Below are 24,434 nucleotides of genomic sequence, written 5' to 3'. Positions count from 1 at the left end.
GGCTGCTGCTGGTCTCTTCTCACAGCTAAGTAGTGATAGAACAAGAGGGAACAGCCTCAAGCTGCCACTGGGTAGGTTTAGACAGGACAATAGGAAAAATTTTTCACAGAGTGGTCAGGGATTGGAATGAGCTGCCCAGGGAGGTGGTGGAGTCACCAAGCCTGGATGATTGTTTGGATGTGGTGCTTGGGGATCTGGTTTAGGGGTGACCCTTGTAGAGTAGGGTTCTGGGTTGGACTTGGTGACCCTGAGGCTCTTTTCCAACCTGAATGTTTCTGTGATTCATGAAATTCAACAAAGAATCACAGAATGGTTCAGGTTGGAAGGGACCTTAAAGCTCATCCAGTTCCAACCCCCTGCCATGGGCAGGGACACCTCCCACCAGCCCAGGTTGCTCAAGGCCTCATCCAACCTGACCTTGAACACCTCCAGGGAGAGGGAATCCACAACCCCCCTGGACAATCTGTCCCAGTGTCTCCTCACTTCACTGCAAATGAGTTAAGCACTCCTTGATCAGCTCTCAGAGGTTGCAACCACAAGATGCCAAGCTTAGAAACACACATTTTCTTTTTGAAAAAAAAAAAAAAAAAACAAAAAACCAAAAAACAAACCAACCCCAAAGTCCAGTCAGATTTTCAGTGGAACTAGAAGAAGACACTCAGCTAACTGTAAGAAAAGTAAACCTTTGCAGGGCACTGCAGCCAGAGCTTGCTAAGCAGCCAGAGCCAGCGCGTTGGGTGAACTGCAGTGTCCCCTGAAGGAGCTCCAGTGGCTGGATTTGCTGTTTCCACCACGCAGGCAGAGCAATTTGAAAGGCAGACAGAGCCCTCACACTGCTGAGCACGAGGTTAACTCTCCTGTGTCACTGCTGGCTGCAGACACAGCTCAGCGTGAGGCTGGTGTGGGCACAGTGGGCAAGGGCAGCTCCATGGAGGGCGTCTCAGCCGCCTGGGCCGGGCTGGGCTTGCGCAGCTCCAGCTTCTCGCTCAGCTGGTTGTGAAGCTCCTTCACAGCTTCCCCACTCTGCAGAATGAGGGAGACAAACACCACAGTCAGACTGCAGTCCAGCTGCTGCCAGCACCCATGCCTCTGCTCTGTCCTGCTGAGGCCACACCTGCAATACTGTGCCCAGTTCTGGGCTCCCCAGTTCAGGACAGACAGGGATCTGCTGGGGAGAGTCCAACAGAGGCTATGAGGATGATCAGAGAATCAGTCAGGGTTGGAAGGGACCACAAGGATCATCCAGTTCCAACCCCCCTGCCATACCCAGGGACACCTCACACTACAGCAGGCTGGCCAGAGCCTCATCCAGCCTGGCTGCAAACACCTCCAGAGATGGAGCCTCAACCACCTCCCTGGACAACCCATTCCAGGCTCTCACCACTCTCATGGGCAAGAACTTCTGCCTCACCTCCAGTCTGAACCTCCCCACTTCCAGCTTTGTTCCACTCCCCTCAGTCCTGTCACTACCTGAGAGCCTAAAAAGTCCCTCCCCAGCTTTCTTGTAGCCCCTTCAGATATTGGAAGGCCACAAGAAGGTCTCCTCAGAGCCTTCTCCTCTCCAGACTGAACAGCCCCAACTCTCTCAGTCTGTCTCCAGAGCAGAGCAGCTCCAGCCCTCTGCTCATCCTTGTGGCCCTTCTCTGGACACCTTCCAGCACCTCCAGATCCTTCCTGTAACAGAGGCTCCAGCACTGGACACAGAGCTCCAGGAGTGGTCTCAGCAGAGTGGAGCAGAGGGGGAGAATCCCCTCCCTGCCCTGCTGGCCACACTTCTCCTGCTGCAGCCCAGGCTCTGCTTGGCTCTCTGGGCTGCAAGTGCTCACTGCTGGCTCCTGCTGAGCTTCTCCTCCCCCAGCACCCCCAAGTCCCTCTCCTCAGGGCTGCTCTCCAGCCAGTCCCTGCCCAGCCTGGATTGGTGCTTGGGATTGCCTGGACCCAGCTGCAGGACCTTGCCCTTGGTCTTGTTGAACCTCCTGAGGTTGTCTTGTGCCCAGCTCTGCAGCCTGTCAAGGCTGGAGATGAAGGGACTGAAACATCTGTGTGATGAGGAAAGGCTGAGAGCCCTGGGGCTATTTAGTCTGGAGAAGAGAAGGCTGAGAGGGATCTGATCAATGTCTGTAAGTATCTGAGGGGTGGGGGTCAGGATGAAGGTGCCAGGCTCTTTGTGGTGGTGCCCAGTAATGGGACAAGGAGCAAGGGGTACCCACTGGAACCCAGGAAGCTCCACCTCAACATGAGGAGAAACTTCTTTGGTGTGAGGGTGCTGGAGCCCTGGAGCAGGCTGCCCAGAGAGGCTGTGGAGTCTCCTTCTCTGCAGACTTTTCAAGCCCCATCTGGATGTGCTCCTGTGTGAGCTGCCCTGGGTGCCCCTGCTCTGGCAGGGGGTTGGACTCACTGATCTCTGAAGGTCCCTTCCAACCCACACCATTCCATGATTCTGTGATTCTGTGCAATCATCCTGTGTGATTCAACAGAGAAAAGAGGAAGCCCCAAGACAATTAAGACACAACTTGGTGCACTTGGAAAGCAGAGCTCCTGTTCCATTAAGCAACCTCTGGAAAGGCAGCAGCTTTCATGTGCCTGCTCTCAGGCTCCCCTCCCTACCTGCTTGGTGGGTTCCAAAGCCTTCTGGAGAGACTCTAATTTGGCAGGGGCCACTTTGTGATGCAGATGCAGCAGCAGTCTGAGGACATGTCTGTGGACATTCTCCTTCCTGCAGAAGAGCAATGTGAAAGCAGAGGAACTGATCTCAACCAGCAGCAGCCCAAGAAGGGGAACACTGCAGCAGCAGTGCCAGGACAAGTCACACCCCCACAGACCCTCAGCTTTGCTCTCCTTCTCCAAACCCCCTGAGAACTGCAGCCTGGGTGCTACAAAGTGCTCAGCCTGCCTTGGACTTTCCAGAATTGATGTCATCATTCAAGAGCTGTGGATTAACTGTAGAGAGTGTGAGGAAGGAGGGAGAGGTTTCAAGTGCAGACCACAGCATGTGGCAGCAGCTAGGCTCTGCTGGACAAGCACTGGGCACATGCAGGAGGGAGTTTGTCCCTCTGCATGTGTGGAGGAAGCAGCAGCTGCAGAACATGGTGCTGAGCCTGAGCAGCAGCTCTCCTGAGCAAAGGCTGAGAGCTGGGTTTGGTCAGCCTGGAGAAGAGACGGCTGAGGGGAGACCTTACTGCCATGGAGCAGGACACAAAGGGTGGCTGCCAGGAGGATGGAGACTCCCTCTTCACAAGGAGTCCCATGGAGAAGCCAAGGGGAGATGGGGACAAGTTACTGCTGGGGAGAGTCCCATTGGACTCCAGGAGAAAATGTTTCCCCGTGGGAACAGCTGGAGACTGGAATCATCTCCCAAGGGAAGCAGTGGAGTCCCCTGCCCTCCCCCCCAGTTTAAGCCTCATCTTGCCAGGGTGCTGAGCCAGCTCATGGCAGCTCTGCTGTGAGCTAAACAGGTTGGAGCAGATGATCCTTGAGGTCCCTTCCAAGCTGACATTCTGGGATTCCTCACTTTTGGGGAAGCCCTGGGAGCTCAGGTTTGGTCTGCAGGCCAGCAGCTGACCCACACTGACTGACCAGAAGGAACAGATCCAATCCCAGTTCCTGTGTGCAGCTGACACTGCCAAGAGTTTCATGTTCAGGGCTGCTGCAAAGCATGAAGGACTCTGGCTTCTGCAACTCCAACTCATCAGTAATGAACTACAGGTCAGGGAATAATTCATCATATACATCTAATTATTTTGCTGCTAAATTCTTGATCGCAAAAGAGAACAAAAAAAAAATCAGCATCAGGTTAAGATTTCCACTTTACTGAACTCTCAGCTTATTCTATAGCTCAAAGCAGTATAAACCTCTCTCCCCCACCCTGTAAACTCATTTTCCCCCAAGGAAAAGCAGATTTACCTTGAGCAAGCAGTGAGAAAGAAGCCATCAAAGAGACTGGTGCAGAACTCCTCCAGTGCAAACTCATCCCCCAGCAGCGTCAGGTTCCCAGTAAGCAGATGCAGAAAAATGTCACTGAAGGCCAAGTCACTGAAGGTCTCAGCTATACAACATGGGAAGGAAAGAGACTGACAAGGAGGTGCCCAAACCTGCCCACCCAGCAGATGCTCCAGCTGAAAACCTTGCAGTGAGATTTCCTTTTAAAACAAGGAGCCTGGGCAGCTGGCTTGGATCTTTCAGACATAAAAGGTTAGGAGTAGAGGGCTGAGAAAAGTAGAAAACCCAGGACTCCAGCAAGGCTGAAGTCACAGAGCAGCTTGCTCCTGCCAAGATCACAAAGTCCCCTACAACCCTTCTCCACCACCCTCTGCTCATGGCCACATCCACCTCCCTGATCTCCTCAGACCCTGCAGTGAGCAGATCCAAATCACTTAGTGGCAACCTCCCCCCTGGAAATAAGCTGAAAATTCAGCAAAGGGTGCAAGGAAGACCTGAGCTGGGGTGAGTGGGAAGTGAGCTCCCACTGCCACTACTGGGAGCTGCAGGTCCTAACTGACTCCTGGTTTGGGCTGGGATTCATAGAGTCATAGAATGGTTTGGCTTGGAAGGGACTTTAAAGCTCATCCAGTTCCAAGCTCCTGCCATGGGCAGGGACACCTCCCACTAGCCCAGGTTGCTCAAGGGCTCAGGTGCTCTACTTGTCTTTCTTAGAGGGTAGAAAAGTGCCATGCTGTGGATTCTGTGTGAGGAGAATGCTCTAAGACACTGCTGGTTGGGGTTGCTGCTGGGGAATCAAAGACCTTCCAACTTCCCCCAGTTTGCTGGTGTGTAGGAGCACACCAAGCTGGAGGAGCATGGCCAGGACAGCTGACCCCAGCTAGCCAAAGGGATCATGGAATGGTTTGGGTTGGAAGGGACCTCAAAAATCATCTAGGAATATCTAAGATATGGGATCTGGAACACAAGAGAGACATAGACTTAATGGAGCAGGTCCAGAGGAGGCCACAGAGATGATCAGAGGGCTGGAGAACTTCCCCTGTGGGGACAGGCTGAGAGAGTTGGGGCTGTTCAGCCTGGAGAAGAGAAGGCTCCAGGGAGACCTCAGAGCAGCCTGCCAGTACCTGAAGGGGCTCCAGGAGAGCTGGGGAGGGACTTGTGACAAGGGCTGGGAGTGCCAGGATGAGGGACAATGGCTTTGAGCTGGGAGAGAGGAGTGCCAGGATGAGGGACAGGGGCGATTTAGGTTGGACATCAGGAGGAAGTTCTGCACAATGAAGGTGGTGAGACACTGGAACAGGTTGCCCAGGGAGGTGGCTGAGGCCTCATCCCTGGAGACATTCAAGATCAGACTCAGTGTGGCCCTGGACAGCCTGATCTAGTTGGAGGTGTCCCTGCTGACTGCAGGGGGGGACACAAGACAACCTTTGAGGGTCCCTTGCAGCCCAGTGCAATCTGTGACTATTCCATTAGCACAGGACATCCTGCCCAGTGTATAACCTGGGAGGAGGTGGCTGAGGTGGGGGCAGATCACTGCTGAAGCCTTGGGCAGCAGGTGGTGAGCAACTGCAGAGAGCATCACTTGGCCTTTCTTGGGGTTTCTTTCTCTTCCTTTTTGTTATACACCTCCTCAGCACTATTCTTGTTATTATATTTTATGATTATTATAATATTTTTAGTTATTAAAATGCTCTGACCCCGTGAGTTTTAGGGGTTTTATCTCATGCTCCTCCTCATGAGGTTTAGAGGTTTTATCTCATTCTCTTCCCCATCCCACTGGGAGCAGGGAGCAGAGAGGGAGCAGGTGTGTGAAGTGTAGCTGCTGGCTGGAGTCAAACCCCCATGGGTTATTCAGAGCTACCCAGAGATGTCAGTGAGGAAACCAAACCCCAGCAAAGACTTCAAGGCTGTGCTCAGCCCTCTTTGGTTCAGGTTTTTTCATCACACAAAGCCGAGTCCCAAGTTCTGGCCATCTCCAACTGTTGTGAGCAGCAGGAGCAGAATTCAGCCACCTGCTCTTTTTATCTTCAGCAGCTTCATTCCAGACAGTTCTCAACCAAACTCATCGTTGGGTCAGCCTTTGATCTTGGCAACTACTGACCTGCAGCCACTGCCCCTGCATTCCCAGATCAGCAGAAGAGCATCCTAATGGCAGACAAAACCGAACCCTTCTGCAGGGCCTTACAATTAAGTCACCAGAAGATCCAAAGGCAGAACATTATTGAGGTGCTGGAGCAGGTCCAGAGAAAGGCAACCAAGCTGGGGAAGGGTCTGGAGAACAGGGCTGGGGAGGAGCAGCTGAGGGAGCTAGGGTGGAGACAAGGAGGTTGAGGGGAGACCTCATTGCTCTCTACAGCTCCCTGAAAGGAGGCTGGACTAAGGTGGGAGTTGGTCTGTTCTCCCAGGGAGCAAGAAAGAGGATGAAAGGAAGGAACCTCAGGGGAGGTTTAGGTTGACATGAGGAACAATTTCTTCCCCAAATGGTTGCCAAGCCCTGGAACAGACTGCCCAGGACAGTGGTGGAGTCCCCATCCCTGGAGTGGTTTTCAAAGCCCTGTAGATGTGGTGCTGGGGGCCATGGTTTAGGGGTGACCTGGCAGTGCTGGGTGAAGGGTTGGACTGGAGGAGCTGAAAGGTCTCCTCCAAGCTAAACAATTCTGTCACATTAGATCTTTAACTCTGCAATCACTTTCACTCCAGTTTCACTTCCCTCCTGGGTGCCCAGTACAAGCTGTAGCATAGAAGATGAGATCAAAACTTACCCAGTGCTGGCAGCAGCCTAAGGAAAGCATTTTTGTTCCTCTGTTTAGTGATGTGGAGGATGTAATAGAGCCCAATCTCACAAGCTATTCTGTTCTCCTGCAAGAACCTGTCATGGCAGAAGCAAAGGTACTTCATCAAGGAAGCTCAAGCAGATTTGATTATTTTAAGAGGGTTTCAAATACTGCTGGATCACAATCAAGCAGCTACAGCAGTGGCTGTAGGGACACCTCACACTCCAGCAGGTTGCTCACAGCCACATCCAGCCTGGCTGCAAAAACCTCCAGGGATGAGGCTTCCATCACCTCCCTGGGCAACCTGTGCCAGGCTCTCACCACCTTCATGGGGAAGAATTTCTTCCTAGTGTCTAATCTGTCTCTCCTCCTCTAGCTTGGATCCATTCCCCCACAGTCCTATCACTACCCACCACCCTCAGCAGCCTTCTTGAAGCCCCTCAGAGCCTTCTCTTCTCCAAACTGAACAACCCCAACTCTCTCATCCTGTCCTCATGGCAGAGGAGCTCCAGCCCTCTGACCATCCTCATGGCCCTTCTTTGGACACATTCCAGCACCTCTCTGGGCAGCCTGTTCCAGTATCTGAGAGCCCTTTCAGTGAATTAGTTTCCTCTCATGTCCAACCTAAACGTTCTCTAGTGCAACCTGAAGCCATTTCCTCTTGTCCTATTGCTTGTTACTAGGGAGAAGAGACCAACCCCCACCTGGCTCCAACCTCCTTACAGTGAGGTGTAGAGAGCAAGGAGGTCTCCCCTCAGCTTCCTCTCCTCCAGGCTGAACACCCCCAGCTCCCTCAGCTGCTCCTCCCAAGACCTCTTCCTGTCCTCCAGACAGCTGGATTTGATTCTGAGCATTTCTAATAGTATGACTGAGACACTTTCTTTCAAAACTGGGTTCTAGAAGGCAGTCAGGCACCCCAAAAGGACACCAAGTCCAGTGCTGTTCTATTTTTATTTCCCCAAAGCCAGATATCAGCACTGTCACAGGGAGCACAGCTACCAGGACACTCCAGATTCTGGCACAGAGAGAAGAATTGTGCTGGAAATCAATGCAAGATCTGAACAAAACACAGCACACAGAGGTTTTATTTATCTTCTGACATCTCCAGAGCGAAAGGTCATCAACACAGAATGAGTCTGTGTGCCACAAATGAGAACACTGCCATTTACAGCAGCACTCTGCAGAGCCAAGCAGGGGCACTCCTCCAGCTGCACCCAGACATCCCTCAAACACTCATCAGTGGGAGCAGCAGGCTTGAGAGCAGCAATACCAAACACTTCCATAGGCAAACTGCCAAAAGAATGACAGGACACTTTGGGTTGGAAGGGACTTCAAAGTTCCAACCTCCCTGCCATGGGCAGGGACACCTCCCACCAGCCCAGGCTGCTCAAGGCCTCATCCAACCTGGCCTTGAACACCTCCAGGGAGGGGGCAGCCACAACCTCCCTGGGCAACCTGTGCCAGTGTCTCCCCACCCTCATGGGGAAGAATCTTCCTAATGTCTAATCTCAATCCAGCTTCTTCCAGTTTGAAGCCATTCCCCTTGTCCTGTCACTACCTACCTTTGGCAGAAGTCCCTCCCCAGCTCTCCTGTAATCCTCTATCAAATATTGGAAGGCTGCTCTAAGGTCTCCCTGCAGCCTTCTCTTCTCCAGACTCTACAGCCTCAACTCTCTCAGCCTGTCCCCACAGGGGAGGTTCTCCAGCCCTCTTTGGTAGATAAACTTTGAGGAATGATGGTGGAAACCTTTTCTGCTAATGGGACAGACCCAGCTTGATGAACCAGGACTAAGTCTTCATGTTAGCAGCTGCAGTGTTTTTCCTGTCAGTGCTGGCTGGCTCCTGGCTGCTTGACTCTGTACCCTACACCTCTGTAGGTACAGAGGAGGTGAGGCAGGTACCTACTTGGTGAAAGCTTCAGGAATGGTGCTGGGGTAGGGAACTGGCCCCTTCTCCTCCGAGGGCAGTTTCTGATCTACGTTGAACGTGTGGTCGTCCACCACAAAGGACATCAGCATAGGCAGGAACTTTGTGATCAACTCAGCTTCCTTGGGGGGAGGGAAGAACAGAGGGAGGAGAAAAAGGCTTCCATCAGTCACAGAATCACAGAACTAACCAGGTTGGAAAAGACCTCAGGGATCATCAAGTCCAACCTACCATCCAACACCGTCTCATCAACTAAGGCATGGCACTGAGGGCCTCATCCAGGCTCTTTTGAAACACTTCCACCACCTCCCTGGGCAGCACATCCCAATGGCAAATCTCTCTCTCTGGGAAGAACTTCCTCCTAACACCCAGCCCAAACCTCCCCTGGCACAGCTTGAGACTGTGTCCTCTTGTTCTGGTGCTGGGTGCCTGGGAGCAGAGCCCAACCCCCACCTGGCTACAACCTCCCTTCAGGTAGTTGTAGAGAGCAATGAGGTCTGCCCTGAGCCTCCTCTTCTCCAGGCTGAACACCCCCAGCTCCCTCAGCCTCTCCTCACAGGGCTGTGCTCCAGACCCCTCCCCAGCCTTGCTGCCCTTCTCTGGACACATTCAAGCATCTCAACATCTTTCTTAGACCAAGGAATGGTCCTAGAGCACCACAGGTAACAAATGGTTAGGGAATCTGGGGAGCCCCAGCTCACAGGGAGGAAGACAAGCCTTCAGACATCCAGGTCTAGTTAAAATTCCTGAATAATTCATTTCCATTGGCAATTAGGAAAACTTCACCTCCCTCCCAGAAACATTACACCTAGGCACAAGGGAAAACTTTGCTGTGAGGCTGCTGGAGCCCTGCAGTAGGCTACCCAGAGAGGTTGTGGAGCCTCCTTCTCTAGAGAGCATCCAACCCCCCCTGGCCATTGTGCTCCTGGGCAAGCTGCTGGCAGGGAAAAGCATTTTCTGTGTTGATGCAAAGCTGCATCACTGCTGCCAGTTTCTGCCCAGCCTCTGAGATCCTGCTTCCCTCATCCAACAGCTGTGCTACAAACTCAGTGTGCAAGTTCCCAGGAACAAGGAGCAGCCAGGGCAGAACTGAATGGAGGTACAGCTGGATTTGAACCCAGTAAGGGCCAGGCATGGATGAGGAGAAAAAGGAAGGGGGGAGGAAAGGGGAGGGGAGGAAAGGGGAGGGGAGGGGAGGAAAGGGGAGGGGAGGAAAGGGGAGGGGAGGAAAGGGGAGGGGAGGAAGGGGGGGAGGAAAGGGGAGGGGAGGAAGGGGGGGAGGAAAGGGGAGGGGAGGAAAGGGGAGGGGAGGAAAGGGGAGGGGAGGAAAGGGGAGGGGAGGAAAGGGGAGGGGAGGAAAGGGGAGGGGAGGAAAGGGGAGGGGAGGAAAGGGGAGGGGAGGAAAGGGGAGGGGAGGAAAGGGGAGGGGAGGAAAGGGGAGGGGAGGAAAGGGGAGGGGAGGAAGGGGGGGAGGAAAGGGGAGGGGAGGAAGGAGGGGAGGAAAGGGGAGGGGAGGAAAGGGGAGGGGAGGAAAGGGGAGGGGAGGAAAGGGGGGGGAGGAAAGGGGGGGGAGGAAGGGGGGGAGGAAAGGGGGGGGAGGAAAGGGGGGGGAGGAAAGGGGGGGGAGGGAAAGGGGGGGAGAAAGGGGGGAGAAAGGGGGGAGAAAGGGGGGAGAAAGGGAGGGAAGGGGAGGAAGGGGGAGAAAAGCAGGGAAAAGGGGGGGAAATGGGGGGAAGGGAGGAAAGGAGTGGGTGAAAAGGAGGGGGGAAAAGGAGGGTAAGGGGGGGAAGGGGAAAGAAAAGGCAGGGGAAAGGGGGGGAAGGAAGGGAGGGAGGGAGGAAAGGTTAAGAAGGGGGGGAAAAGGTGGGGAAGGGGGGAGGAAGCAGAGGGGGAAAGGGGGAGGAAAGGAGGGAGGAAGGGGGAGGAAAGGAGGGAGGAAGGGGGAGGAAAGGAGGGAGGAAGGGGGAGGAAAGGAGGGAGGAAGGGGGAGGAAAGGAGGGAGGAAGGGGGAGGAAAGGAGGGAGGAAGGGGGAGGAAAGGAGGGAGGAAGGGGGAGGAAAGGAGGGAGGAAGGGGGAGGAAAGGAGGGAGGAAGGGGGAGGAAAGGAGGGAGGAAGGGGGAGGAAAGGAGGGAGGAAGGGGGGAAATGGGTGGGGGAAAAGGAGGGAGAGAAATTAAAAGCAAATAGCAGGTGAGAGAAGCTTACAGCTCATCTGCCTGAGCTGCTGCTCTGTGGCCACTCTCAGAGTGTTTCTGATCAGAGGTGTGCAGAGCAAGCATTCAATCAGGGACGCAATAAACAACAAACCAGTCCAAATGTGTTGAATTTTGTGCTGAATTCTGGGAATGAGAGTGACTCACCAGTTTTGGTTCCTTGAAGACTTGGCTGTCAATCATGTCCCAGGCCCCCTGGCCCAAAGATAGCATCCTGAGGAGCAGCAGCAGATCTGGGCTTTCCTCGAATTGGAAGAGGAGGAGGAAAAAAGCTGTTTTCATCTTCCACCAGCTGCACGTGGAGATGTTTATGTGGAAGTGGTGGGTTGTGTCCAAAGCCCTCCTGGATCAGCAGCTTTATCAAAGGCTGCTGAGGAATTCAGCTCTCCAGTTTCACTGGCAACTGACTCCTCAAGTGGGAGTCAAGTAACAGACACACCTGAGGGCTGGTGGGGTTTGGAAGACTCTCTGCTGAGGCCAGAAGTGAGCAGCTGAGCTGATTCCAGCTGTTTGAAATGGCTCCAGCCAAATCAGGGTATTGAAATACAAGGGACAGGGCAGATCAAGTTCTCTCAACACAGAAAAAAAGAGGAAGAATGACAACGGGGGCTTTTGGCTTTGTTTCTATCATGCCCTGAAACCAAACCAATTTTCAGTCCGAAACTGTCATGAAGAAGTTATTCAGCCCAACAATAAAGTTCAGCAGTTCAGGGACAAAACCAGCAAACAGCTCACACTGTTCTGCCACCTGCAAGCCTACCCCCTCCTTTAACATTTAAGCACCTCCTGCAGACACCACCTGCAGGATCTGTATTGTGTTGCACCAGCAGAGCAGAACAGTGTAAACTAATCCACTGCCCTTACTGTGACAGGGATAAAGAGCTGCAGCTGTCAGGCAAACCCAGGGAAGGAGCTGTTAGGATAGGATAGGATAGGATGAGCCAGGTAAAGGCTTTGTTGTCAACACAGAGGGCTCCAGATCATCCCACAGAGCTCAAAGGGCTGTGCTACAATGGACAAGGGAGTATCACATTCCCCTTATTTCAACTTACACATGCATTTGAGAACTTTATCATACTCCTGTTCCAGTGCCAGCCCTCTGCTGCTGAAGGCTATTCACTGATGATTAGCTGGGATCAGGCACACAAGCTGTGACACTCACCCTGGGTAAGGTGTCCTGCCCAACCAGGTCTTGCAGGTGCCTTATGGTACTCAAGGCTAAGGTGTTAATGGCAAAGGGATCACACAGGATCATGGACAAGTCCCTGAGAAGCAAAAATCAAACATGTCAGACACCCAACCCTACCTTACAGCTCCATCCCCAGCTGCAGGACACCAGTGTGCTTCACTAGAGTAAGGTACTTGGGTCTACTCTTCCTTGCAGTTCTGCCAACTATCAGCTGTAACACCCAATCAGAGTGGGGGTTAGCAGAGACTGCAACAGGCTGCCCAGGGCAGTGGCTGAATCCCCAGCCCTAGATGTATTTAAAAGCCATCTAGGTAGGGTGCTCAAGGACATGGTGGCCCTGGTAGAGTTAGCTAATGGTTGGACCTGATGATCATAGGATCATAGAATCAGTCAGGGCTGGAAGGGACCACAAGGATCAGCCAGTTCCAACCCCCCTGCCATGCCCAGGGACACCTCACACTAGATCAGGCTGGCCAGAGCCTCATCCAGCCTGGCTGCAAACACCTCCAGGGATGGAGCCTCAACCACCTCCCTGGACAACCCATTCCAGGCTCTCACCACTCTCATGGGCAAGAACTTCTTCCTCATGTCCAGTCTGAATCTCCTCACTTCCAGCTTTATTCCATTCCCCCCAGTCCTGTCACTCCCTGATAGCCTAAATGGTCCCTCTTTTCTGTGGTGATTCTGTGGGAGGTGTGTGCCCTGTATTTTTATAGGCACACACACACAGAGCAGTGTTTAAGAGGGGCAGACACAGGGCAAGCACTGGAACAACCCCTGGCATGGGCTTGTAAAACCTGCATTCTTATCTGTTGTCACCTGCAGGTGTCCACCTGATGCACCTTCCCCTGCCTGCACAACCACCACAGATGTTCCTTCTTTGCCTTCACAACACATCCTCTGAAACAACCCCTCAAGGTCTGCTGCACTGAAACCACAGAGTCTCAAAATGGCTTAGGTTGGAAGGGACCTTCGAGATCGTCTGCTCCAACCCCCTGCCATGGGCAGGGACACCTCTCAACCAGCCCAGGTTGCTCAAGGCCTCATCCAAGCTGGCCTCAAACACCTCCAGAAGGGGACAGCCACAGCCTCCCTGGGCAAGCCATTCCAGAGGAAATCAGGCAGATGTCCCACAGGGCAGACTGAAGCCTGGGGAGGTAAGCAGGACAAGCTGTGTCACCAGAACACGCCTGGCTATGCCCTGGGGCATTCATGCCCAGGAACATACAGGCAGACCACACACCAGAGGCTACTAGCTGTCAGCTGGCTCTAGGGAAGAGTTAACACCTCCAATGCCTGTCAGGAGCCCAACGTCAGTTTCTCACTAAGCAGCCCAAGTGCCTTACCCCAAGACTTGCTCTTGCCCTTTCTTCACTCCATCCAGGAAGCCCTGCAGCTCCCGAGCCCTCTTGTTGTCCACAAACTTCTCCCGAATGCAAGCATCAAGGCACCAGGTGAACTGTTAGGAGAAAGCAGAAAGCTTGAGGAACCACAGCAGCAATAAAGCACACAACAGCAAGAAACAGGCTCCAAGGGACCTCCAACTATCTGCAGTTAAGGTCTTTTATCAATACGTTTAGGTATGGTAGCAAGCTGGTGACAAACACAGGTTAGGAATACCAAGAAAGATTCATAGAATGGGTTGGGTTGGAAGGGACCTTCAAGCTCATCCAGTCCCAACCCCCTGCCATGGGCAGGGACACCTCCCACCAGCCCAGGTTGCTCAAGGCCTCATCCAGCCTGGCCTCAAACACCTCCAGGAAGGGGGCATCCAAAACCTCCCTGGGCAACCTGTTCCAGTGTCTCCCCAGCCTCACTCTCAACAATTTCTTCCTCATCTCCACTCTCAATCTCCCCTCTCCCAGCTCAAAGCCATTGTCCCTCATCCTGGCACTCCCAGCCCTTGTCCAAAGTCCCTCCCCAGCTCTCCTGGAGCTCCTTCAGGTACTGGAAGGCTGCTCTGAGGTCTCCCTGGAGCCTTCTCTTCTCCAGGCTGCACAGCCCCAACTCTCCCAGCCTGTCCCCACAGGGGAGGTTCTGCAGCCCTCTGATCATTTTGTGGCCTCCTCTGGACCCTCTCCAGCAGCTCCAGGTCCTTCTTGTGCTGGGGGCCCCAGAGCTGGAGGCAGTGCTGGAGGTGGGGTGTGAGCAGAGCAGAGCAGAGGGCAGAATCCCCTCCCTGTGCTGCTGCTCTCCCTGCTCTGGATGCAGCTCAGCACACAGCTGCCTGCTGGGCTGCCAGGGACCATTGCTGGCTCCTGGGGAGTTTGTCACCAACTGACACCCCCAAGGTCTTCTCCTCCAGGCTGCTCTTGAGCCACTCCTCACCCAGCCTGGATTTGTGCTTGGGATTGCCCTGACCCAGCTGCAGGACCTTGCACTTGACCCTGTTGAACTTCATGAGCTGGGCTTGGGCTCAGCTCTCCAAAAGCAGGTCAGGGACACCAGTGTGAGTTATCTTCATGTCACCTTCCCACCTCCCTGGAAGTAAAGAGATATATAAAACACACCACTGCCCAGCACAGCCAATCCATGGAGATTTACACAAGGAGGAAGCAAACAAGAACATTATGGGATATTTTAGCCACTGTAATACCACTGCTCCCCTCGAGGAGGGGATATTAACAGTGGAAGTGCTTCTGCCTTACAGCTGTACTATCAAAATGGAAAGAGACAGTGAGGTGACATAAATGTTTTAGCTGACCTAAAAATCAGGATTTTCCCTTTTCAGAAAACAACATGTCAGAACAGCTAGTAGAAAAAAAGAACCACCTGCTGGGGTTTCTGAAATGCTTTCATCATGGCTTCCTTTCCTTGCAGCAGTCACTGCATTTTGCAGTGGCAAAAGGAGGTTGCTGAAAATGATTTTCAACTCGAAGGAGAATTGCTCTTTTTAATTCAGTCACTGTCTGGATACTTATTTTGGGAGTCTTGATCAAAAGACATCAAAAAATAAAATGCAGTGACATCATCACTCTAGGACATGTTCTCTATAAACTGAACACACATAAAACTCAGCAACGGTGTTCAAGAGGGAAAAGCTTTGTTCTAGATCAGAGTGATGCTGACCACAGAAAAAGGACCAGTAACAGGATCCTGGTGTGACATTAACAGCACATCTGTCACCACTCAATACTTTCATGGTTTGCTTTCTTAAAGTGAAGTAGGGACAGCTTGTAGGGAGAGGATGAGAGGGAATTGAAGCTGGAAGAGGGCAGATTTAGACTGGAGATGAAGAAGAAATTCTTTAGAGTGAGAGTGAGGAGACACTGGCACAGGTTGCCCAGGGAGGCTGTGGCTGTCCCCTCCCTGGAGGTGTTCCAGGCCAGGCTGGATGAGGCCTTGAGCAACCTGGGCTGGTGGGAGGTGTCCCTGCCCATGGCAGGGGCTTGGAACTGGATGATCTTGAAGCTCCCTTCCAACCCAACCCATTTATGAATCCAGTCCCCCATGTCTGGCCAAGTTCATGGAGGGTCCAACTCAAGCCATTCTATGAATCTATGAATCTGTCATTCCAGATCTGAAGGATTTAGTGTTACCCACAGCTTGCAGACAGATGGAGCTCAACAGACCAGGCACAACAGGGAGGGAAGCTTTGATTAAGAACCTGGAGCTAGCTGATATTTTGCATGTTTTTTGCAGCATCTCCACAGGTCAGAGCTGTTTTTAACACTGCCCAAGTAGCATAAGTTTGTGGCTTATGAAATGAACACCAGCTGCTGCTTAACCAGTTTTCACCTGAAGATCCAAGGGAGTTTTGGACTCAAGGTCTTCACCCTCTTCACAGAGAGATCAATTAGGCAATGTGGACATTGTGGGAGGTGTCCCTGCCCATGGCAGGGAGCTGGAACTGGGTGATCTTTAAGGTCCCTTCCAACCCTAAGCATTTTATGATTCTATGATCAGGGAGCATTGAACCCTCATTCCCTCATGCTTTTTTATTTAGCAGTGTAAAAATACCATGTAATGTCTGTGGGCACAGACACTGTGTTTGTGCAATTGAAACTGTCCACTTAGAGCAAAATGAAAGTCTTCTGTTGTGGACACCTCATGCATTAGTCATTGTGACTGTGGACATTTGATTGTGAAGATGCTTTCTCCTTTCTCTTTAGCTTTGGCCCTTTCTGGCATTACCTTACCTTTGAATTGTTCCCATACAGTGATCAGTATGACTCCACCTGAAATACTGCATCCAGTTCTGGGCTCCCCAGTGCAAGAGGGACAGGGATCTACTTGAGAGAGTCCAACAGAGGGCTACAAGGATGATGAAGGCTCTGGAGCACTGCCTGATGAGAAAAGGCTGAGAGCCCTGGGGGTGTGCAGTCTGGAGAGGAGAAGACTGAGAGGGGATCTGATCAATGTCTATCAATATCTGAGGGCTGGGTGTCAGGAAGGAAGGAACAGGGACAGGCTCTGCTCACTTGTGCCCTGTGACAGGACAAGGGACAATGGATGGAAACTGCAGCACAGGAAGTTCCATCTCAACATGAGGAAAAACTGCAGGTCAAAGAGCACTGGAGCAGGCTGCCCAGAGAGGTTGTGGAGTCTCCTCTGGAGACTTTCAAGCCCTGTCTGGATTTGTTCTTGTGTGACCTGTGCTGGATTCTATGGTCCTGCTCTGGCAGGGGGGTTGGACTTGGAAGATCTCCAGAGTCCCTTCCAACCCCTGACATCCTCTCATCCTGTGACTCCTCTGGGCTGCAGCCCTGCAGGGCAGAGGTATGGACAGGAGTGGGCAAACCAGAACATTCTGCAGTAACACTCCCATCTGTCCCACGTGATCCATACCTTGTGACAGGGGTCAACATTGCAGATTTCACTGATTTCCAGGTCATGCAGTGACATCAGGAGCTCTGCCCTCAGCGTGCAGTAATGCACATTCCTCGTCCGAAGGAACAAGGTCCTCAGAAACTGCAGCACCATGTCATAGAGCTTCACGTTCTTCCCAATCATCTGGGTCAGCTTCTGCACCACCTGAACCCCCACAAGTGGAACAAAAATGCACACTCAGCACCAGGAGAGAACTCCTGTTTCACAGACAAAATGTACATTCTTTGCCATGAGTTATCAAGCATGGGAGAGCTGCAGCGCCGTGAGCGCCGCCAAAGGAACGCCAGGAGATGGGCACCAAACCCTTCACAGTCATAATGAGAGAGGAAAAAATGACAAGGAAAGGCTCTCTTAGAATCACAGAATGTGAGAGGTTGGAAGGGACCCACAGAGATCATTGAGTCCAACTCCCAGTCAAAGCAGGGCCACCCAGAAATGCATCCAGATAGCTCTTGGAAAGTCTCCAGAGGAGACTCCACAACCTCTCTGGGCAGCCTGCTCCAGGGCTCCATCATCCTCACTGGAAAGAAGCTTCTCCTCATGTTGAGGTGAAACCTTCTCCGTTCCAGTTTGTATCCCTTATTACTGTCTTATCACTGTGCACCACCCAAAAGAGCCTGGCCCCCTCCCCTTGACACCCACCCCTCAGCTATTGAGAGACATTGATCAGATCCCTCTCAGCCTTCTCTTCTCCACACTAAACAGCCCCAGGGCTCTCAGTCTCTCTTCACAGGGAGATGCTCAAGTCCCCTAAGCATCCTCCTGGCTCTCCCTTGGACTCTCTCCAGCAGGTCTCTGTCTCTCTTGAACTGGGGAGCCCAAAACTGGACACAGTATTCCAGGTGTGGTCTCAGCAGGGCAGAGTAGAGGGGGAGAAGAACCTCCCTAGCCCTGCTGGACACAATTTTCTTGATGCACCCCAGGATACCAGAATCAGAGAATAGTTTAGGTTGGAAAAGGCCTTTAAGACCATCAAGTTCAACCACCAACCAAGTCTCCTGCCAAATCATATCCCTCAGCACCACATCTACCCAGCTCTGAAACCCCTCCAGATAGGGAGGATATTCATGCCAGTTTGATAAAGATGCTCAGCCTTCAGAATAGCTGAAAGGGGTTATTAAAGGCAGACCTCAGCAATAAAGGAAAAAATTTGGTCTTGCAATTTTTTTAAGAGCTCATGAAGGCTTTGGAACATTAATCAATTATTACACAGCACTGAGGAACCATGGAAAGAGTTCCTGCTGCTTTCATCTCTTGCAAAGGAGAACAAAGGAGAAAGAGCAAAGTATTCTCTGGAGTGTGTCCAGAGAAGAGCAACAAAGCTGGGGAAGGGTCTGGAGAACAGGGCTGGGGAGGAGCAGCTGAGGGAGCTGGGGGTGTTCAGTCTGGAGAAGAGGAGGCTGAGGGAGGCCTCATTGTTCTCCACAGCTCTCTGAAAGGAGGTTGCAGTGAGGTGGGGGTTGGGCTCTTACCCGTAGTCTCAGGTGACAGAAGGAGAGGATGTGGCCTGAAATTGTGCAAGGGGAGGTTTAGGTTGGAGATTAGGAAAAATTTCTTTGCTGCAAAAGTGGTCAGGGATTGCCAGAGGCTGCCCAGGGAGGTGGTGGAGTCCCCATCCCTGGAGGTATTCAAGAAACCTGTGGCCATGGCACCTGGGGACATGGTTTAATGGCCATGGTGGTGTTGGGTTGACAGTTGGAGTTAATGATCTTAGAGGTCTCTTCCAACCCAAACAACTCTATGATTCTGTGATTTCTTGCAAACACTTTCTGTAGTCAAACAAACTTCAGGGGTCAAGCTGGGTGGGGGAAGTGGACACTGCTGTTTGCTGAGGTTGACTGGAAGGTGGTGAATTCCACCCAGAAGGATGCTGTAAGAGGCTGCCCTGTCCTTACCTCTCCTTGTCGTCTTGTTTTGGGAGATGGGCTGAAGAAATTGTGCAGGACAGAAATGTCATTGCTGAAGAGGATGTTTTCTTTCTCCAGGATATACTGCTTCAGCAGGGGAGATACCTCATCACCAAACAGAGCCTGGTTATCCTGCCAGATCTGGCGCTTCACCTCCACTGCACATGCTTTGTACAGATCCTTATCAGCCATCACTAGCTTCAGCTTCTTCTCAGGGACCTGTGATCAACAGAGCAGTTACCAAGGTGGAGAGCAGCTTAGCTGCCTGACTCTCCAAGTAATGAGAACTGACTACAGAATCCTTCTAAATCATAACCAGCTGGCAGTGCCACAGCCTCATAGAATGAATCATAGAATGGTCCAGGTCAGAAGGGACCTCCAAAGGCCATCCAGTCCAAGCCCCCTGCAGTCAGCAGGGATATCCTCAACTAGATCAGGTTGCCCAGAGCCTCACTGAGTCCTACCTTGAATATCTCCAGGGATGGAGCCTCAACCACCTCCCTGGGCAACCTGTTCCAGTGTTCCACCACCCTCAGAGTGAAGAACTTCTTCCTGATATCCAATCTAAATCTGTCCTTCTCCAGTTTGAAGTCACTGCCCCTCGTCCTGTCCCTGCAGACCTTTGCACACAGTCTCTCTCCAGCCTTCCTGTAGCCCCCTTCAGGTACTGGCAGGCTGCTATTAGGTCTCCCCAGAGCCTTCTCTTCTCCAGGCTGAACACCCCCAGCTCCCTCAGCCTGTCCTCATAGCAGAGCTGCTCCAACCCCCTGATCATTTTGGTGGCCCTCGTCCAGACCCTCTCCATCAGGACCATGCCCTTCCTACATCATCTTTTGCCTTTTCTACTCCTGTAGCAGTCAGCCAGTCCTAAGACACTTAAAACTTCCTTTAAACCTATGTGGCTAAGACTTGAGATGATGTTTCAAAACTCAGTAGCTTAGAGAAACCCTAGTAGCTGTTTTAAGGATCCAAAGTACAACATGATGCTTCCAAACGAGCTACTCCTAGAGATTTTTGCTTCACAGAGTTGAATTTCACTCCTACTTCTATTTGCGTTCTTCAAATCCTATTCTCCACTTGTCATAGATTTTTTTAATCAACTATGGAACAATTCACATTATCAGTGAACTTGGCTGCTTTTAGGAAGCTGCATGGATTGAATAAAACAGGGAAACAGTCTCAGCTGATTATGAAAACGCCTTTTCACTTAGTCTACTAAGTTGTTACCAGATACAAGAAGGTAGTAAATCCTCAGCTGGTGGATTCCCAACAGTGAATGACAAACTGGCAGAAGGTCTGCAGATGGAGCATGCAGCCAGCTGACAGCACAGACAAAAGGAGGCCTACAAGAGAGGTGTCAAGGAACAGGCCAACCAGTGGAGTGCTCTACCTTGGGCAAGTGCTTCATGACACACATCACCACGGGCTGTATTGAGGGCATCTTGACCAGGGAAAAGCTCTTCTCTAGGAGATCTTCCAGCTTCTTGTATCTGAAAACATGTAAGAGCAAGACACTAAGTGCCATGTTACAGTAAAGGACCAGAGTGGCTCATCCCAAAGCCAATGGAACTTGATCTCCCAGGAACCTCACTTTCCTCTGCAGTAGTCATTCGTCCACTACAACTAATTTTCACACAACAACATTCCCAGGTCACTCCAAGTAACCAACAGGGTTGCTAACAAACCTCTCCTCAACCTTGCCTTCCAAGGCAATGGCAGAGACCCTCTCCAGCAGCTTCTCCCTCAGCTCGTCAAAAACCGACTGGTGGAACTCCAGCCTGGGGGTGCCATGCAGGTCCAGGAAGGGCAGGGCCGACTGCAGCGAGGGCAGGAGCACTCCATTCTCTGTCTGCCAAGAGAAAGAGCAGACAGGGACAGAGGTGTGAGGTTAACCAGCTCCAACAGCTAGTGAGCAACAGCAGGGACTGTTGAAGGTGTAGAATCACAGAATCATTTTGGTTGGAAGAGATGTTTCAGATCATCGAGTCCATTAACCCAGCACTGCCAGGTCACCACCAACCCATATCCCTCAGCACCTCATCTACACAGCTTTGAAACCCCTCTAGGGATGGGGATTCAACCACTGCCTTGGGCAGCCTGGTCTAGGACTTGACAACCCTTTTGGGGAAGGAATGGTTCTTAATGCCCAACCAAAACCTCCCCTGGGGCAACTTGAGGCCATTTTCCTCTTGCCCCATCGCTTGTTCTTTGGGAGAAGAGGTCAACTTCACTCTGGCTCCAGCCTCCTTTCGGGGGGTTGTAGAGAGCAAAGAGGTCTCCCCTCAGCCTTCTTCCCCCACACTAAAAAACCTCAGCTCCCTTGGCTGCTCCTCACAAGACCTGCTTTCTACTCCAGCAACTCAATGTCCTTCTTCTAGGGAAGGCCCCCAAACTGAACCCAGTACTCCAGGTTTGGCCTCACCAGTACCGAGTACAGGGGGGATGATCCCTGCCCTAGTCCTGCTGGCCACTCTATTGCTGACATATGCTGGTTAAAAACATCAGAAAGAGTTTAAAACCCCACCGAAGAGACCCCACTTCGGGCCTGCTCGTGCCCCGCTCCACCCCACAGCCGCAGTCCCCCCGCCCGCTAGCCCCACCTGGAACTGCTCGATGGCCTTCAGCGGCTCCGTGCAGTTGGTCAGCGTCTCCTTCAGGTCCTCGCCGTTGGCCACCCCCAGCTCCTGCAGCCCCGCGTACATGCTGGCCTGGCCTGGCCGGGCCCCGCCGGGCGCCCTGCCGCCACAGCTCCGCGGCCCGCCCCGCGCCCAGCTCCCCCCAGCTCCCCGCGCTCCCGCGCTGCGCCCGCCCCGCAGAACCTGCTCCGTGGCACAAAGGTTCCGCCGCACAAAGGTTCCGGGGAGCGCCGCCGGGGTCGCGGCACTTATCGTGTCGGGGAGCTCTCCGGGATGGCGGCCGCAGGGCTCAGGGCCCCAGGGCCGGCTGCTCCGGCTAGCACCAATACGGCAGTGTGGCAGCACACGTCGGGGGCCTGTGAGTCCATGAGGCGTCCCTCATAGTGCGGCAGCCGCGACTACATGGCTGATGATCCCCGGTGCGCAGCGATGGAAACGGGAAACGGCTAAGAATAGCCTCATAAGGGAGAAGTGGCCCTTGCCCCTTCGTGGTTTGGCCTTTGTAGGCATGTACATTCAGGACAGCTACTACAGCACGGAGAGAAACCCCCTGATATGTCTGGTGTGGGATGTGCAGCTCAGGCACCAGTGGCACCAGCCCAGTGCGCCACAGAAAGTCCTTTGGCTGCTGCCCACCAGCTGCTATAACTATCGAGGCAAACCCTGTGTGATCTAGAGCACCCCAAAACGCTTGGGTCTGTTGATGGACCCCCACGAACCCCAACATCCAGAGGATGGAGCGATGCACTCCACCATTCCCAGCCATGAACTGCAGCAATGTCCTTAGGTTCCTCATAGAATGGTTGGAAAAGACCTTTGAGGTCATTGAGTCCAACCAGTCTCTAATCTTCCGAGTCTGGAGCTAAACTGTGTCCCTCAGCACCACATCTCTGCATCTTTTAAACCCCTCCAGGGATGGGGATTCAACCACCTCCCTGGAGAGGCTGTTTCAGTGTCTGAGAACCCTTTCAGTGAAGAATTTTCTTCTAACATCCAACCTAAACCTTCCCTGGTGCAACCTGAGGCCATTTTGTTCTTGTCCTACCACTTGTTACTAGGGGGAATCACTCCTAGTGTCAGGACAAAGGCCGAGGGGATGGCATCATGTTCCCTCTCTCTGTCCCAGCTGCAAAAGCAGCCCTGCTGCAGTCTGAGGTGCACATTGCTCTGACAAGAGCAGGATCTGGCATCTCCTCAGTAGCTGCTGGATGTCCTCAGGTGCTGATGCCATATCATGATACTGCTGTAATGGGCATGAGCAGACACCCAACCTCCACAGTGCAAGCAGCCACTCCATGCATCCCACAGGGTGCATCTCTGGGACAGGAGCATGCCCGGGGCACCTGCTTTGTCTGTGGCACTGCAGCAAGATGAATGGCAGCACAATGCTCACCAGCCAAGTGCTGAAAGGCTGCCTGTGCTCCTGGGAGTGGACTCTCAGCACTCTGGCAACTGAATTCTTGTCCCCATTGCAAAGCAGAGCAATGTCAGCTCAAGTGTAAGCAACACAGCACATCACAGCATGGTTTGGGTTGGTAAAGACCTTTGGGTCCACCCCCTCTGCCATGGGCAGGGACTTCCTTCACTAGATCAGGTTGTTCCAAGCCCTGTCCAGCCTGACCTTGAACACTTCCATTCATGGGGCATCCACAACTTCTCTGAGCAACCTGTGCCAGGGTCTCATCACCCTTGTTGCAAAAGATGTCTTCCCTATGTGCAATCTAAGCTTACCCCTTTTCAGTTTAAAACAGCTGCCCTTTATCCTGTCACTACAGGACATCTGCAGTGGCATTCTAGTTGCTGACCAACAAAATATAAACTGGAAGATGAGGGAATTCTGGCACTTTGCTTAAAACAACTCTGAGATGGAGAGGTGTGTTCACAAACACTCCTGCAAGGCCAGGGAGGTGTCTTCAGCTCTGCAGACAGAGTCCTGGCGGGTGAAGTCCTGTGGTTATTGCCAATAAATGGTCCAGCTCACACCAACAAAACCATTCCCTTAAAGGAGTTGCATTTTTAATCCTCAATCCAGCCACTGGGAAACGGATGGGAACAGCCTGAAAGAAAGGACTCTCTTGGGACCAACACATTTGTCTTTAGAAATTCTGGGGTTAGGGATGTCTCTTTGTGGCAACCAGAATGGAGAAAGCAGCTACCTGCTTTTTAAAACCTAAAGGTTGGGTATCTGTCATGGGGAGGCTGTCAGGAAGGGCTGTACAGTCTCCTGTGCTGACATTGGCCTTCTGGGGATAAAAGATCAGAGCAGCCTTCACCATCTCCTACCCACAGCAGAGACCAAACCAGTCAGGGAAATCCAAACCTCCTGATGTTTTCCTGTCCCAGTGCCACCTGAGAGTGAATAAGGAGGCAAGAGCAGTCTGGAGGAAGCAGGCAGAGTGCCTACATTCTGCCTCAACCAGATGAACTCTTGCTTGCAGGGAAACACCCCAGACCCACCCTGGAGCCCTCAGATATGAAGTAAACCCAACAACCAGGAGTTTGCCAACTTTTGATTCTTGGCAGCTTGCACAGAATACCAAAGGGATGAGTTTTGCCTGCTTTCTGCTTCTCACAGGCTCACAGGATGTTAGGGGTTGGAAGGGACCTCTGGAGATCTTTGAGTCCAAGCCCCTGCCAGAGCAGGACCATAGAATCCAGCACAGGTTGCACAGAAACACATCCAGATGGGTCTTGAAAGCCTCCAGAGAAGGAGACTCTACAACCTCTCTGGGCAGCCTGTTCCAGTGCTGTGGCACCCTCACAGTAAAGAAGAACTTCCTCCTGTTGAGGTGGAACCTCCTGTGCTGCAGTTCCCATCCATTGCCCCTTGGCCTATCCCAGGGCACAAGTGAGGAGAGGCTGTCCCTGTCCCTTCCTTCCTGACCCCCAGCCCTCAGATAATTATAAACATTTATTAAATTCCCTCTCACTCTTCTCCAGACTAAGAAGCCCCAAGTCTCTCAGCCTTTCCTCCTCGAGCAGTGCTCCAGTCCCTTCATCATCCTTACAGCCCTCCTTGG

At 52.5% G+C, this 24,434-nt stretch overlaps 1 protein-coding gene across 1 annotated transcript; it reads right to left on the bottom strand.

Moving 5' to 3' along the window:
• Positions 1-621: 621 nt before the first annotated feature.
• NELFB (negative elongation factor complex member B) lies at positions 622-21,480 on the bottom strand. The gene is made up of 13 exons (XM_054393421.1): positions 21,379-21,480; positions 20,464-20,627; positions 20,169-20,268; positions 18,767-18,997; positions 16,830-17,015; positions 13,388-13,500; positions 12,015-12,117; positions 11,000-11,095; positions 8,619-8,761; positions 6,702-6,808; positions 3,904-4,045; positions 2,608-2,716; positions 622-1,023 (listed from the first exon to the last, which is right to left on the bottom strand). Exons 1-13 carry the CDS (start codon positions 21,478-21,480, stop codon positions 886-888), a joined length of 1,734 nt encoding a protein of 577 aa, XP_054249396.1. The 3' UTR covers positions 622-885.
• Between the last annotated feature and the right edge of the window lie 2,954 nt (positions 21,481-24,434).

The sequence above is a fragment of the Indicator indicator genome, chromosome 28, assembly GCF_027791375.1.
Source record: "Indicator indicator isolate 239-I01 chromosome 28, UM_Iind_1.1, whole genome shotgun sequence".
Lineage (NCBI taxonomy): Eukaryota > Metazoa > Chordata > Aves > Piciformes > Indicatoridae > Indicator > Indicator indicator.
The sequence above is the reverse complement of the archived record's forward strand: the minus strand, read 5'-3'. Positions and strand labels throughout refer to the sequence as shown.

Excerpts from the sequence above, each read along its gene's own strand:
- NELFB (XM_054393421.1), bottom strand. The coding sequence starts at position 21,480 with ATGTACGCGGGGCTGCAGGAGCTGGGGGTGGCCAACGGCGAGGACCTG. Across the intron at positions 12,118-13,387 it reads GGGCAAGAGCAAGTCTTGGG|GGACTTGTCCATGATCCTGT; the intron begins GTAAGGCACTTG and ends TTTGCTTCTCAG. Across the intron at positions 4,046-6,701 it reads TAGGCTGCTGCCAGCACTGG|CTGAGACCTTCAGTGACTTG; the intron begins GTAAGTTTTGAT and ends CATGTTGTATAG.